This window comes from Prinia subflava, chromosome 2, assembly GCF_021018805.1.
Source record: "Prinia subflava isolate CZ2003 ecotype Zambia chromosome 2, Cam_Psub_1.2, whole genome shotgun sequence".
NCBI classification, from domain to species: Eukaryota; Metazoa; Chordata; class Aves; order Passeriformes; family Cisticolidae; genus Prinia; species Prinia subflava.
In genome coordinates this window covers 46,307,076-46,323,538 of record NC_086248.1, presented here as the reverse complement: position 1 = coordinate 46,323,538, position 16,463 = coordinate 46,307,076, and the positions used below count along the sequence as shown (strand labels likewise).

The 16,463-nt window shown below is 36.6% G+C and overlaps 1 protein-coding gene across 1 annotated transcript in view; it reads left to right on the top strand.

The window, feature by feature from the left end:
• The window catches only part of REV3L (REV3 like, DNA directed polymerase zeta catalytic subunit), a 113,677-nt gene that overhangs the window by 56,060 nt on the left and 41,154 nt on the right, over positions 1-16,463 (top strand). The window contains exons 6-13 of the mRNA XM_063389820.1: positions 1,174-1,268; positions 1,837-1,941; positions 2,872-2,956; positions 3,042-3,190; positions 3,494-3,622; positions 6,108-6,345; positions 9,409-9,548; positions 11,964-16,152. Of these exons, the coding sequence (XP_063245890.1) occupies positions 1,174-1,268; positions 1,837-1,941; positions 2,872-2,956; positions 3,042-3,190; positions 3,494-3,622; positions 6,108-6,345; positions 9,409-9,548; positions 11,964-16,152 (5,130 nt within the window). The remainder of the gene's footprint in view (positions 1-1,173; positions 1,269-1,836; positions 1,942-2,871; positions 2,957-3,041; positions 3,191-3,493; positions 3,623-6,107; positions 6,346-9,408; positions 9,549-11,963; positions 16,153-16,463) is intronic.

Genomic DNA, 16,463 nt, shown 5'->3' with positions numbered 1-16,463 from the left:
GCATATTGTGGCCTTGTCTCTCAGCTGATGGCATGACTGGGAATGGAGGGTCATGATGGCAATGGATTGTCTTTAAAAGTGTGCGGAGAATCATGAAGTAGTTTGGGTTCAAAGAGACCTTTAAATGTCATCTGGTCCAGCCCTCCTACAATGAACAAGAATACCTTCAACTAGACCAGGTTTCTTAGAATCCTGTAACCTGGCATTGAATGTTTCCCAGAGATGGGACTTCTCCCATCTCTTTTGAGAGCCTGTTCCAGTATTTCATACCCTCATCATAAAAAAAAATCTTCCTTACGTTTGGTTTAAATTTACCCTCTTTCAGTTTAAAACAATTGCCTCGTGTCCTATTGCTACAGGCCCTACTAGAAAGTTGAAGAGCTTGAAGTGGGTTATCAGTGTTGCCCTAGAAGATTTTAAAGGGAAAACAGACTTTTACAGTAAACCTGAGAGATGGTTTCTGTCTGTTAACTTCCTCCATGGACTCCTTAAAATTTGTTCACTGACAGCAACAGATGAAAGGTCACTGACATTTGCAAATCTGAAAAGGCACAGCAGGAGGGTGATCCGATAATTGTACAACAATCTTGAATCTGTTTCTAGTATTTTAAGTCTTCGTCTAGCCAGTTACCCATAGTTCAGCATGTGTTTGGGTTGTTGATATTCTCTTATTCACCATGCTAAATAAAGAAAAAACTCCAGAAAAACTAGTTGTAAATGTTAAGGTGCTCTTAACATTTGGTGTTGTTCTGAACTATGAATGAGAGAGAAAAATTCTTGTCACTGTGTTTTCTGGGTGCATGATCCTACCTACACACCTAGTCCTATGGGCTGAGATCTACAGAACATTTTGTCATGTATTTGAGGAGGAGAACATTATTGTAATTGCTTTAGTACTTGCAGTTATCTACTAGCTCTTTCTCTTCTCCTCACAAAAAAAAAGCTAAACCCTTTAAGCTGAAGGTACAGATTTCTTATCTAAATAGATATGAATATGATCATTAGTTTAAGGACTTGCAGATGAGGATGGGAACTGATAATTCTTCATTCAGTTAGTCACTCCTGTTCCTTCTGCATAATTTCAGATATTAGTCCAATTCAAAAACAATGATGATGCATGCTTCAAACTCAGCATATTGATAAAATTAACCCGTGGTATTTATGTTGTCACAGCTCTTTAATGTTGAAAGGTGTTGAGCCACAAAGTACCTGTGAATTGGAGGTGGATGCAGTAGCTGCTGACATTTTGAATCAACTGGATATTGAAGGTGAAGTGTTAATAACTTTCCATGTAAAATGGTTTTAGAACAGAAACCATGTTGTCATAGTTCACTCTTCTTTTAAAGCTTATCTTAAATCACAATCCATATTTCAATGTTTGTGAATTGTTGATCTCTACATTTATAAAGTTTAAAAAAAATTAACTGAGAGAAAAGAGGTTGTTGAAATAGTGTCTTATCAGAGCAATATAAAGAGATTTTCATTAATGCATAACAGAAGGTTTCAGACTTGGGAAAGAATATTAATGTAGATACCAACATCATATGTGTGCATGTATGCATATGTACATACACCTATATATACATATATACACTGCTTGGTGGGAAGACAAGAAAAAGCCACAGATCTAGATTACAAATAGGAGATCTAGAAAACAAATGAAGTTACGCCTTAACTTTTAAATAATACCAAATCCTAGAGTAAGGCAGGAATGGCAATTAAAAAATAACAGGCTAGAATGACAAAGAGATGAGGAAGAGTGTCAGAATCTAGTTTGGGGAAAGAATGCTTTGTCATTTTGGCAGATTTCCCTTCATATATAATTGCATATTTCAGCCCAGATTGGCAGGAACCCCGGTTTGCAAGCAATATGGGAGGATGAAAAGCTGCGACGGAGACAGAAATGTGAATCTTCTCAGATTAAACCACCTGACTCACAAGGTAAAAAAAAATAATAATAAAAAAATGTGCAGCTGCTAATCCAAAACTTTGAATGAGAAGCAAGCAGGAGGACAGAATTTAAATTGGTGTATCAAGTTTGAGGCATTTTTAGATGTGTTGTTTTTTTCACTTCCAGGCTTACTGATGGTCCAGTGTGTGTTTTCTGATTTTGAATGCAAAATGATGTAATGCAAAACATTCTAGAATGAATGATAATGGCAGTTAAGATTGCATGCTTTGTGATGGAAAACATTTAAATACCAACAAAACTAAATCTCTTCATCTTGAGGCTTTCTATTGTAGTTTATTCACAAGGACATAATTCCCATTTAATTTCTACAGAATTATAGCTAAGGTGATATTAGATTAAAATTCCAATAAGATGGACAAATTCCCGTATTTTTATGTAAAATTCATTACACAGGGAAGACTGTGCTCTGCAATGTAATTGCATAATGAACAGGCTATTCTCTGTAGAACTTAGGCCATACTTCTTTTAAAACATGAATAATATTTGGCAAGTAAGAGGGAGGATTGCAATAAAGAAAGAGGCAGGTTCTTGGCTAAGGCAGACTACTTTGATTGACTTTTTTCCTGTGTTTCCATATAATATTGTTCAGGCTGCGTAAGCCAGATTTCTCAATATTGTTATCTGATTTTTCTTGGATGTTTACCTTGTTGCAATTGCATCATGGTTTGTAAATGCTGTTGGTACTCACTTTGTTGGTTGCAAGTGAGAACAGTGGGAGTATGTGAAGTATTTTGAAGTTTTTTTAATACACTTGGTAAGTCAGCCCTCAGATTTGGCACTGAGAATTAGCAGGCACTTCAACTTTGAGCCTTTTTGTAATAAAATCAGTGATTTTAGCTGCTCTCTGTGTTGAGAGGTCAAAGTAAAACTGAATAACAAATATTTTTCAAATTTTAAAGACCGTGGATTTGTGCCAGCAACAGAGAGTGAAAAATTTTTTCAGAAGAGACTTAAAGAAATTCTCAAGCAAAATGACTTCTCTGTGTAAGTGTTTAGCCATTTGTCATAAAATATAGTATTCTATGCAAACCTTAAATATGCATTTAAAACTTGCTTTTCAATTAACTAGAACATTGTCAGGATCATTGGACTACAGTAATGGATCAGAGGAGTTCTCTGCTGAGCTAACACTACATTCTGAGGTACTTTCTCCTGAAGCCTTTCCGTGTACACCAGCTAATACAGTAGAAGTGCATGACGATAAACAGATGAGCAAAGGTGAGTTTTTTAATATCCTAATTGGTTAGGTATAAATCTATGTCATGGTTTGGCTGTTTATACTATTAACAGAAGTAAGCTGGGCAAGTTGTGATTTAGTTATAAAAACCCAAAGAGTAGTTTGGGGTTTATTTTTATTATTGTTAGAGTAAGTCTTTCTAAAATTGCTACAGCAAACAACGGAAATATACTTGGATAGTAAAATCCATTCTCAAGGGGCTTATTTTCATAATGTATTGATGTCTCTGACCTGGAAGTTTTATCCTTTCTCTTTTTTTTTTTTTTTTTTTTTTTCTGTTAAAGGTTCCAATATGATGCCTACTGATAAAGAAGAGGAAGCACTTATTAATGAAGAAGCAATTTTAAACATTGTGGAGAATAGTCAGAGCTTTCAGCCTTTGTCTCAAAGACTGAATCAGACTACAGTTTTTAGTGAGTATGACTGGAATGTCTTTTCTTCTAGACTATTTTATTGTTCCACAGTCTTTGTGTTCCCTTAGGCTACCCATCATGAAAGACAGTACGTAGTTTATCTCAAGGAATTTTTCAAACAGGTTGAGACTTCACATACACATACACATGCCCTACCACCACCAAAACATACCCTATGTTTCCTAAGAAATGTCACCAGGACTATATTTGTAGAGGCTGCAGTGTTTGACTGGTTCAGTAAGCCCTGTCCTCTTGCCAGGTCAACTCAGTGCAGTCTCTTGTATTGCTCTTCCTTATGCTCCTACGGCTATCAGGCTAAAAACTGTCAGAATGAGGATGGTTTTGACTGTCTGTCCATGATACTCTTGCAGTTACTGACTGCATCTTTCATACAGTTAAGGTAGAAAACATGCATATGATCTGTCTTTAGAAGCTCAGCTGTCTGGAGATAGTGGGCAATAGTAGGTTGATAATGATGCAAGTTGCAGCAGTGCATTTCCCAAAATTTTTAGATACAAAGAATGGTTGAAGGCAAAGAAACAAGAAGTAAAATATTTAAGAGTAGGAGAAAAAATCATGACAGTAAAATTGTGAGTGGCATGAGGCAGAAACAACCCTAAAATAACCAATAAAGGAACTTGTATGAAAAACTACATGAGGTAGAAATAGTTCAAATACCCTAAAGGAGATGAAAAGCACATAGTTCATGATATATCTCCATGTATGTTCTTTGGTAAACATAATATATAATGTTAATATGAACCACATAGTGTGGGGCAGGGAAGAGTATTTAAAACCTGTAGTAGCCTCCGTTTCTTTTGATACCTGTAGGGTATGACTGTGTGCTCAGGCAACAGTATTTGTCTGTGGGTAATACAATATACAGTGTTGAAATATTTTCTTGCTAAGAAAGGAGGAGTAGATGAAGTAGATGAAGTTAGATTAAGAATGTAGTGCTGTTTTAAAATGTTTTATTTTGCAGAGAATAGGCAAGATTTTGATTATAGAAGTTTTATAGGCAAGGATTTGGTTTTATTGAAAGAACTGTAAGAAATTCCATGGGAGCGGGTAAACATGAGCAGAAGTGGCTAAAATAATATGTAGGGTATGCCTTATGACTGTACATTTGAATTGCTCAACCAAATTGAAGTGTTGAAATGGTCTGCTTTTTTCCCTTGTCTAGGTAATCAAATTGAGATTATATTACTTTTTTTTTCTATTTTTTCTTCTATTTTTCTCTCCTCCTTTCTTGTCATGCTGATTCCTGGTGTCTTGTGTAACTATGAGTAACATGCTGCATATTTGGGTGTCTTATGCTCCCTCATAGCCTGCACCAGTTCGCTATTCCACTAGTAGAATTGTAGTGCCAGAGGGACTGTGAACCACATGACTTCTGCTATTCACTATGAATTTACACCCCAAGGTTCATATTAACGTGAAATAGATGTTGGAGTTTAATAATGAGCCTCATAAAGGGCAAAGGAGTCAAGAACAGAAAGTATAATTGAAAGCAAGTTAATTCAAAAACTCTGGAAAAGGAGATGGTTTCTATTGTAAAGAGTTGCATGGTATCTTGTGAAGCCTTTGCAAAATATGAAAAATGCCTTTCTCACCAATGTTGAGATCTATTTTATATCATTCTCAAGATCGTTGTAAATCATATGATGCTTCCCGAGGAAAGAAAGTAGAGATTGTAGTTCTTCAGCCAGAGAAGGAGAGAGAAGTAAAACAAAGATGCCTGGTAGACTGGAGGTCATAAATTGGTTATTAGGCCAGATGATAGGTAAGTAGGAAGTGAGTGAGGAAAAATTGTGACTTGGAAGGATTTTTAGGAAAAGAAAAAATGAGAAGGGAAGCATAATTACTGTAAGCTTAGGTCAAATAAAATTTAAGAGAGGAGTGAAATCAGGTAAACTTTCAGCGTTTAGAGAAACCTTGGAATAGAACAGATTACAGTGACATAAAAAGGGAGCCAAAGTTGAAAAGGAGGAATAGTTTGTCAAAATCAGCATCCCTTTTCACAAGATGCAGTGATTGAAAGTCCTCAAGTGATACAGAAAAAAGTGCCTAACAAAGCTCTAGTGCAGCTATTGAGCAAGAGAAGGCAGTGATGCTTCTGAAGCTGGCATTCAAGCTGAAATTAAAGGGGAGAGTGAAGCTTTACTGAATGTGAGGAGGTAATAGGAGAGTGGAGAGAGAGAAGAACGTCCACTAAATCTAGTATGATCAGAAGAGTAGGGCAGAAATAAAGAAAGTTGTCAAAGTTTTAGATATAGAGCTAGAAAAGATAAACCATAACATTTGAAAAAATAAGATATGAAAAGAGCTTTGTTTCTGTAGCATGCCTTGTCTTAGACAGATTTTAAAGTGTTGAGGGGCTTTTTTTGTTTGGTTTGATTGATTTTGTTTTCTACTGGTAGACTGTAACTAGTCATTTACAAGTAGAACAAAATATCGATTCTACTTGTATGGGCTTTTTCTGCAGTGGGCAGTAGTGCTGATGAGGCCATGATTGATCTGTTGGCTGGATTGGAGAATGATGGATATCAGATGGGACATCAAAAAACACTCTCTCACCATCGTTCTCTTGGAAGCTGGCAAAATTCTCAGAACAGTGATGATGAAGAAAATGAGCCACAGTGTGAGAAAGAAGAAATGGAACTTAGCTTGCTAATGTCCCAGAGGTGGGACAGTAGCATGGAAGAGCCTGGGCAAAAAAGGAGGTATGTGTTTTCTTTTCTTAATATGTTCTTTTTCTGCCATGTCTTTCCTTCCTCCCACCTTGTTTTCAAGTATGCTGGGGGCCTAATGAGATGTAAAGAGGTCTCTGTTGATAACATGGAAAAATCTGTGCAGATCTTGGGATGGAATGCAAGTTATTTGGATGGTGATGTGAATCATTAGCATTACCTGGAAATAAAGATTAAGTGTTTAGGTTTGGCCAAACATAAGCTTCTAGCTTGCTCTTTGAGGAAAAATTAAGTAGGCTTTTTGTTTTACAAGTCCAAATACAAGAAGACCTTTAGTAGTAACTTGCTTGTAAGGTCATGCCTTGGATATGATACAAATGTTAAGGTGTATCTTGTACATCTTTTACTAAAATAAATATTTAAGAAGTATTCATGTGAAGACTAACCAAGTGACCTGAGGAAGAAACATCCATTTGTTTTCATGTTCAAAGCTTAAATCAAAACATGAATGTTGCTCACTCTGCTTGGCTGCTAAAGGTCAGAAACTTCAATATATTTAAGGCCAAGATTCTTGGAACGCCTTTTCAGGTTGTAATGACCTTTTGTACAGTCTGCTCTGACAGGCATTGAAAGCAGCTATATCCAGTTTCTCTTGACCCTGCTTTTGACACACTTTCTGATATTTATAATTCTTTTTGAAGTATGAGGAACTTCACAGACATAACATTTTTATATTTGGGGTTTTTTCCTACATCAGAAATTGTAATCATAGTATGTTTCAGAGAACCAGAGAGGTATAGAAATGCTTCTATTTCCCAAAGGCTCATTAAAGTTCTAACAGAACCAGAAGTTAGTTTATTTGACTGCTAGTTCTAGAGATAATTGATCTCTAAAGCTAACTTTCCTATCTGACATTGGATTTTCTGTGGTTTTTTTCCCCTCACAGTAGTCTGAAAAGTTGAAATTTCTATCCAAAACACTTAACATCAAACTTCAGTTTAGTGGTAGTTACTGTGAAAACCTGTATCTTGCAGAATTCCTTAGTTCCGGCACAGCTCTGTATGGGCTTGACTGTATAACTTCAGGAATCAGGTACGATCCTGAAGCAATTAACTGCTTTCATGCAGTAAAGAATCCTATTTAAAAACTTAAGAGACATGATGAGCTGTCTCACAAATATCTTGATCACATAGGCCTACACCTTAATCCCAGACAGAAGACACTAGGGAAAATGTACATACCATGTGCTTCTACAGGGAGTGACCTGTGTTCAGAGGGAATTAGTAGTTCTGTTTCACTGAGGTCTCTCCAGAATTTGGACTGATTTCAGACACAAAAGCCATGTGTGTTTTGCCTTCTACAAGATTCTGCTCATGCGTGAAAACCAATTTGAGTCTGTTGATAGATCTGACTTTACTCTGCTCAGGCTCATTCCATCTTTGTAGCTTCCTAATGCATCCTTGCATATCCATACTATGGCTTTTCTGTTAGTGAGTATTTACCAGTCTTACGTTATCTCAGAAAAATCTGTTGAGCTAATGAGGAGTAATGACACTCTTTTGAGTGAATGAAATGGCTTGGGTTTGATTTGTATTGAACTGGAGAAAAAAGCCCACCAAGACCTGGACTAGTTCACGTATGGTAGTATCATGTGTGTTACATAAATTTTCCTGGAATCCAAACTGATGGACTTGAATGAGAAGTTCAAGTTACCTGCATAAGTCATCTCCAGTCTGTTTTGGTTTACTAAAGTTGACAAAGATTTACTTGGGATTACAGCATAATTCAGATTGGAAGAAACATCCCCAGTTTGATATTAATTTGTATATCTAGCTGATTGCGTTGTGCTGTGCTTTTCCATGTTTTGGAAACATAGAAGACAGACAACTAAGCTCACTTAGATCATGGAGTACTTAGCTGTGCTTGTCACTTGATTCTCCAAATCATGCTTCCAGACCTGAGTGGAAATTAAGTGGTTACATTTGAGCCTATTGTTTCTGAACTAACAAATCTGTCCTGATCTAAATTAGCTCCGTGATGACATTCAGATGTCTGGGGTGGTACCATACATATAATTCATGGTGGTCTAACTCCAGTCATAAAAGAGTTCTGCAAAAATAAACTCTACTTAGGTTATTGTGGATTTTCCTTCCTGTAACTTCAAAACATTTGTATTTATATCTTTTAAGGTATTACACAAACTTTAACAAACATTTAAAAACCCCAGACTTCAGTTCCTTAATATGTATCTGCATTTCTGAAGTGTAGCCACAGAGTAACTTATTTCTGTTAAGAATTATGTCCATCTCACACTTTATTTTAAAGAAGAAATCGAATTCCTAAGTGGTTGTAGAGTTATACAGGAGAATTTGTTTTCTGTGGTTTTCTATGATATTCTTCCTCCCCCCATGCCCATATAAATCATACCACCTTAAAAACACAAAAAATTCATAGAAGCTTTTCTTTTTAGATTTGCTTTTTTTTTTCCCAGTGAATTTATGACTGTAAACATGGCAGTGTAGAACAGTGAGCTTCGTAAAGGCAGCTTAAGCATTAACAACAACTACTTCAGAATATTCAATGAGTTGTGGAATGAAACATAGTTTTTGGTTGTGATTTAGTTAAGCCTGCCGAGAGAGATAATTGTTATAATACAGTAAAGATTACTTAACCAAAAAAAAAAAAAAAAGAAAGATATAAAAAAGTTAACATCTGTTTACTAACAGCTAAACTGAAGTAATTTTGCGTAGTTGGTTTAGTCTTCAAATTTCAAGCACTATGAAGCAATGAAATTAAATCACAGTCAAACTGAACTAAAATTAGCTATCAAAATGCCTTCTCTGTGTCTTCTTAAGCCTGTGAATCCTGCTGTTTAAAATGGTTGGCTACTACTGTTGCCTCTTCAAATAGTAATGTTGAATAAAACTTTGACTTTCTCAGTGAGAAATGTGACAAAATTTTTGTTTGTTTCCTTTTTCTCCCCCAAATTACACAACCACATACCACCACACTCCGTTGAGTTTCATGTTCTCTCTAGCTTGTGGTGTTTTGTGGTAGAAGTATTATGCATCAGTTAGTTCCTTCACTTTCCTCCAGGTCAGCTGGCAAAAATATGCATCGAAGTTCAACAGAAGAGGATTCATCTTCAGAGGAAGAAATGGAGTGGAGTGGTAACAGTATGCACCTAACTAATCTCTCAATACCTCAGTTAGATGGAACTGCAGATGAAAATGGTGGTAAGTAAATAGAAAATCAGCTTTGGAAGTTGAGTCATAGTTCATTTTCACATCAAATTGCTAGTTCTCAAAAGTGCTGACCATTTTCAGTCCTTGTTTCAGTTGGAAGGAAAAGTTCTCAACAGATGGCAGAAAGCAGGCCCTTAACATCTTTCTTAAAAAAACAACTGTATTTTTATCTCAATGCCCTCTATGAATTACCAGAATCTGTATTTATTATTGTATCAATGATCCAAAAAAAGGACATAGTTTAATGAGTTTTATGGAAAAAAACAAATATAGTATTAAAAGTAATGATTCTGTAGTATCATTTATCCTCCTAGGATTATTGTAAATAATAAATGTATTACTATGTAGATTTAGGTGATTCATTGCAAGTATTTACCACACATGCTAAAATATAGTGAGCCTTTGTTTGGGTCTGTGCTTCATTCCACAGATTGCACGTTCACATTTGGGATTGCGTGAGTTAAAACTATGCAGCAGCAAAGCTGCTACAGAAGGAACTGCCTTTCAAAATCTGTAAACAAAAAAAATTCATCTGTAGAGATTTTTCTCCATCTTTATAACGTGCTGTCTTTTGATCAAATAACATTAGTCAACAGAATGCACACTTTGAGGTTAGGCAGATATATAAGTAATATTACCTGTTTCATTAGAAAATCTGGATGTCACATTATAATGTTCAGTTGAGAAAGTGAAGTGTATGATCTTATGAGATAGATTTTAGATAACAACAGCTATTCCTTTGTGTTCAGTGCTTAAAACATAGTTTGCTTTTTCTTTTGCTTTTATAGGTGTGATGGTAGGATTAATACATGATTTCATGTACTACTAATATGTATTGCTTTTGTCAGATACACAATTGTAATTTCCTTATTTGCCATACTTTCTAATTTGTTGTAATAAGAGATGCTGCTGGCTAATGAGACTGTTTCTTCAGTAATTGTTTAAATTAAAGCATATTTTAAGTATGTGAAATGTCACATGCAGACCATCAGCTTAGAAAGTTTATTACTGTGAACTTTTACATTGATTTCTTATAATAGGAGATACAGTAAATTCAAACCAGATCTCAGTCCAGGTTGTCTAAATTAGAAAATGCCTATCCACACATGAATCTGGGTCCACTTGATCTGACTGACTGACAAGTATTTTTGCAGTTTTTATGTCTGAATAGCCAGATATTTTCCAGGTGTTTGTTCACACCACCAAACTCCCATTTTCTGAGTTTTCAGTTAATCATCCTCATTTGTTCTGTGGACTCCTACCCTCAAAAAGTAATAGGCAGCATCACCCAGCTGTGTTTCACAGCTCAGGGACTCTGTGTGTGCATTAGAAAATGTTACTAGAAACAGATTGGGACTTCCTTTTATTTTTCTGAGCCAGCAGCAAATAAATTGCTTAGATGAAGGCAGCATGAATCTAAGATAATCCCCAAATTGGTTGGGACTTGTGGTAAAAGCGAGATCCCCAGTTTAGTACATCAGTGTGCAGCACATGATTCCAGGTGATCTAGCATGTTTCATAACTCCTATCCCCTTTCAACAGCTAAAGAAATGGACACATGAACAAATTTCTGTGTGCCAGATGCTCTGTGGTAGCTGCCTCTTTGCAGTAGCATGACCTCTGTCAAATGACTTCTTCAGCTATAAGCTATGAGCATTATTACTTGTTAATTTGTTACCATGTCCCAGTCCATACTTATCCCACAATAAATGTGGTGAAAGTATCACTTGAAAGAGATGAAAATCATATACCATGTGATGAGTCTGCACAGGACAAGTTACACAGCACCTGCTGGTCTCAGATTATGTGGGAACATTATTACGTGGATATGAATCCAGGATCTAACTAATGGGTACAAACCTTTTGCATGAACACCTGAATGGGTTATAGAAGTACAGGAAACGTGTATTTAGCGCCCAGCACAGTTCATACAAAGCCCTTCCCATGTTTTGAAATATACTACTTAGCTTTCTGCACAGTGACTTTTCTGTTCAGGGAAGGTCATCCAATTAAGTTTTTTTGTTTTTCAGAGCCAATGAATATACATACTTCTCAGGGACAAAGCAGGGTACAATCTTTTTTAGAAATCAGTCTGTTTTTATATAGTCATCTGAATGTGATTGTGAAGCCTTCTTTCAGAAGGTCAGCATAAAATCTTTGACATTTGTATGCAGGTCTGCCATTGAGGAATAACTGAGACTGATGTACTGACGATGTGATTTTGATAAAGCAGCTCATGTAGTCAGGGTCTCTAGTTGTCATGATTATAAATATAATGTGATTTGCAAGAATTTTGTTTCTTATTTGGATGGGAAGACTTTCAGAAAAATACTACTAAAATTTTTAATGCTTTAGGTTATTTTTTAGCTGGAAAACTAGAATAAAATTGCTTTTCTTCCATTTCAGACAATCCTTTGAATAATGAAAGTTCTCGAACTCATTCCTCTGTCATTGCAACAAGCAAAATGTCTGTAAAGACCTCTATCTTTCACAAAGATGCTGCTACACTAGAACCCCCATCTTCTGCTAAAATTACTTTTCAGTGTAAACACACAAGTGCCCTTTCTAACCATGTTTTGAATAATGAAGATTTTGTAGAAGACCTCTCACAACCAAACACAGAAACAAGACCTGAACTTTCAGTCCATTCTCTTACAAAAGAAAGCACTTACTCAGCAAAGTACCCAACTCCGTTCAGCAATAGTACCCATGCAGAAAACTCTCACAAAGAGAGTAACAAGAAAGATACTCTCCCAGTTCCTTCATGTGGAAATAATATTTTTGACTATGAAGATGATATTTCATCAGTGAACAGACCAATACCTAGTAGGAAGTACATTAGCATTAGAAAGGCTGAAAAGGATGTCTCTTTTATGCATGTTGGCCGCCATATTGGTGACAACATGTTGAATAAAAATTTATATAACTTTCCTGATATGAGCCACTCCAAAAGTAAAATGTCCTCTGAAGTAAATGAAAAATCCAGCAGTGCAACTATAAATAGTTTTTTTCCAGCAACAGCTACAGAAAATTGTGAATTGGTATCTTGTTCAGGAGGCAGTCGAACTGTAGTACATTCACTTGAAAATAACACTGATGAAGGTGGCCTTAATAAGCTTAAAATTAGGTATGAAGAATTTCAAGAGCACAAGACGGAAAAGCCAAGCCTCAGTCAACAAGCAGCACATTATATGTTCTTTCCTAGTGTTGTTCTTTCTAATTGTCTCAGTCGACCACAGAAGTTAGCTCCCGTGACTTATAAATTACAGCAGGGCAACAAACAGTCCAGGTTGAAACTGAATAAAAAGAAGCATAGTTTTATCAATCGTCAGGAGCCTGCAAGTGTAAATGATGTTGCATCAGTGAAGGAAAGCTGCTATACACAAGGTAATGCTTGTAGTCACATTCCTGATAAGGATAGTGCTTTACCTAGTGACTTAGTTCAAGCTCCTCTTGAGGCTTTTGAAAACAAAATGCCTACAAGTACTGCTAATTACACTGACTGCCAGTTTGCAGATGGATCTCTTGAAACTGAGCAGTCATTTGGACTGTGTGGGAATAAATACACTCTCCGAACGAAACGGAAGGTAAATTATGAGACTGAAGACAGTGAGTCAAACTTTGTCGCACACAACTCAAAAATTAATCTACCTCAACCGATAGAAGGTGTTGAAAGTTTGGATGGGTCTCAGAAGTCTCGAAAGCGTAGAAAACTTTCTAAAAAATTGCCACCTGTTATTATTAAATATATTATCATCAATAGATTTAGAGGGAGAAAAAATATGCTTGTTAAATTGGGGAAAATAGATTCTAGTGAGGAAAGAGTAGTACTCACAGAGGAAAAAATGAATTTATATAGAAAGCTTGCACCTTTAAAGGACTTTTGGCCAAAAGTTCCTGATTCTCCTGCAACCAAATATCCCATTTATCCACTAACGCCAAAGAAAAGTCACAAAAGGAAAGCAAAACACAAGTCAACCAAGAAAAAAGCTGGAAAACCACAAAAAACAGGTAGTACAAATATTAAAAGAACTTTATCTTTCAGGAAAAGGACTCACACAATTCTTTCTCCTCCTTCGCCCTCCTACAGTGCAGAAGCTGAAGACTGTGACTATAACTATAGTGATGTTATGTCTAAGTTAGGTTTTCTTTCTGAGAGAAGCACAAGCCCAATAAACACATCTCCACCTCGCTGCTGGTCTCCCACTGATCCAAAAGCAGAAGAAATTTTGACCAACCTGGAGAGAGAAGCTTTATTTAGTAGGGGGCCCAATATCTACAACAGCAAGACTGTTAATACTAGTGTAGGAAAAACCAGTCGAGCAAAAACTCAGGTTAAGAAATGTAAAAAGAAATTTCCTAGCCCCACCGTATCTACCAAGAAAAAGAAAAAGATTAATCAGGCTGGTAAAACACTAGATGATGGAAAAAAGAAACCTAGAACAAAACAAAAAATGGGTGAAAAAACATCCTCAAGAAAACGCGTTGTATTTAAAGATGAAAAAGGAAATGGTCGCTCTACTGCAGAAGTCAAGTTTGTGATGAAACATCAAGATCCTCATGAGATTTCTTACAACTCTGTCTGCTCTCAGCCACATCACAGTCTCAAAGACAGTCCTCTTCCTGGGTATTCAGCTGGATATCTGCTGCCAGCACAGCTTCCTTCAGCTGATGCACAAGGTAATTCATCGGGCTGCTTTCACTCACTGATGGAAATTGATAAGCCTGCAGATGCACAGTGTTTGCCTGCTCCACGGGAAGACCCTCATTCATCTTTCGCATCTACTTCTGTGGCATCTGGAAGGGAAGTACCAAAAATGAGCTCTCAAAGGTCCAGGACCCAGAGTGCTATATTTAGAATGAAGGATTCTACTGTCATTCAAAACATATTTGATCCATCTAATCACTTAACTCACATAACACAGAATGCTCATATCTCAAAAGATAAGACTTCTCCAAAAGCAGAAGAGATAAAAAATTTGCAAATCAGGTATTTGCCACCAGTTGGGAAATTAAATGAAACTCGTGACTCTCTGGACACAGCAAAGATGGATCAATTACATACCACTAACTATTTGCATTGTAAAGACAATAATCAACAGATTTTTTGTTTACCAGAGGCATCCAAGCATTCTGATTCTTGTTCTTCTATTCTTAAGCCATCTGAGGAAAACCCAGGGGCACTTCAATTGCCTAAAAACTGTTTTGTAACGTCTTTGAAGAGTCCAGTGAAACAGTTGAATTGTGATCAAAACCAGAGAGGATTTATTTTGGATATGTCACATTTTAAACCAGAAACCACAAAACAAAGGCCTCTGTCAGAAACAACCGTGCAACCAAAGCCCATCTCCCAGTATAAAAACAGGAATATAGTAGCCCCATCAGCATTTGGTGAAGGACAGTCTGGTCTGGCTGTTTTGAAAGAGTTGCTCCAGAAGAGACAGCAGAAAGCTCAAAATGCCAGTATTGCACAGGAACCATTGCCGGACAAACCACAGCTGAGCAAGGGCATGCCGTGCCCTCTTGAACAGAACAAAGCCATCAAAAGGTCACGGTCAGTCACATCATCAAGAAAATCTCGTGCTCCCAGGAGCACAAAGCCTAAAGAAAAAACAGCAAAATTTCCAAAAATGGAGTCTTCAAGTCAGCCAATTACTAGCCGCATTGATCATTCTGTATCTGATGACAGCCCCATTTTTTTTTCAGACCCTGGTTTTGAAAGCTGTTACTCACTTGAAGACAGCTTATCTCCAGACCACAATTACAACTTTGATATTAATACTATTGGACAAAGTGGATTTTGCAGTTTTTATTCTGCAAGCCAGTTTGTCCCAGCAGATCAAAATTTGCCTCAGAAATTCTTGAGTGATGCAGTTCAGGATCTTGGTTCTGGACAAACAACAGAAAGTGACTTTCTGTGTCATAATGACCAAAAATCTGAGGAAGAAAAGCAACATTCTTTAAGCACAAATAAATGGATACGGTCTGGTTCCCTGAGCCCTGAGCTTTTTGAGAAGACCTCACTAGATAATAGTGAGAACCACTGCCATAGTCAATGGAGGAAAACCGTTCATTCTTCAACTTCTAGATCTAGTTTTATTGATACCTCTTGTACCCAAGAGACTGAAGTCTGTTTAAATGAAAAATTCAAACTGAATAGAAATACAGTAAATAAAGAAAGATTTCTTAATCTTTCTCAGCCAACCTGCTCAGACTGGATTCAAAGCCACATTAGAAAAGAAACCACTTTTGAACCCTGTCAACCACTTGATTCAGTTAATACCTCTTTTACATCCTTATTGTCATCACCTGATGGTGAACTTATAGATGCAGCTTCTGAGGATTTAGAATTACATGTTTCAAGAAACAATGAACCATTAACTCCAACTCCAGATAGTTCACCAAGATCAACCAGTTCTCCTTCACAATCAAAGAATGGAAGCTTTACACCTCGTACTGCTCACATTCTTAAGCCTCTCATGTCCCCACCCAGTCGTGAAGAAATCATGGCAACTTTGGTGGATCATGATCTCGCAGAAACAGTTTATCAGGAACCATTTTGCAGCAATCCTTCAGATGCTCCAGAAAAGCCAAGGTACTGTGTTAAATGCATTTCTGTCTATGTGTGATTGTGATTATATTAAATTTAATTTATTCCTGTAAATAATTTTATGCTGTTATGTAGCATGGATACATGAAAGATCCCATCTGATATACATCCATTTGAAGTTGAAAATTACTGTGCTTCCAGTCCAAATACCCATTTTCTTTCGTGATACTTTGGAGTTTTTTATTGCATATTGTTGTAGTAAGTGGGAATGTGCCTTCATGGTTTGTAAAATAAAAATACTGCCCATGAGAATTGCATAGTGAGAAAACTAGTTAGTAGTACTCTGCTTTTCTGTC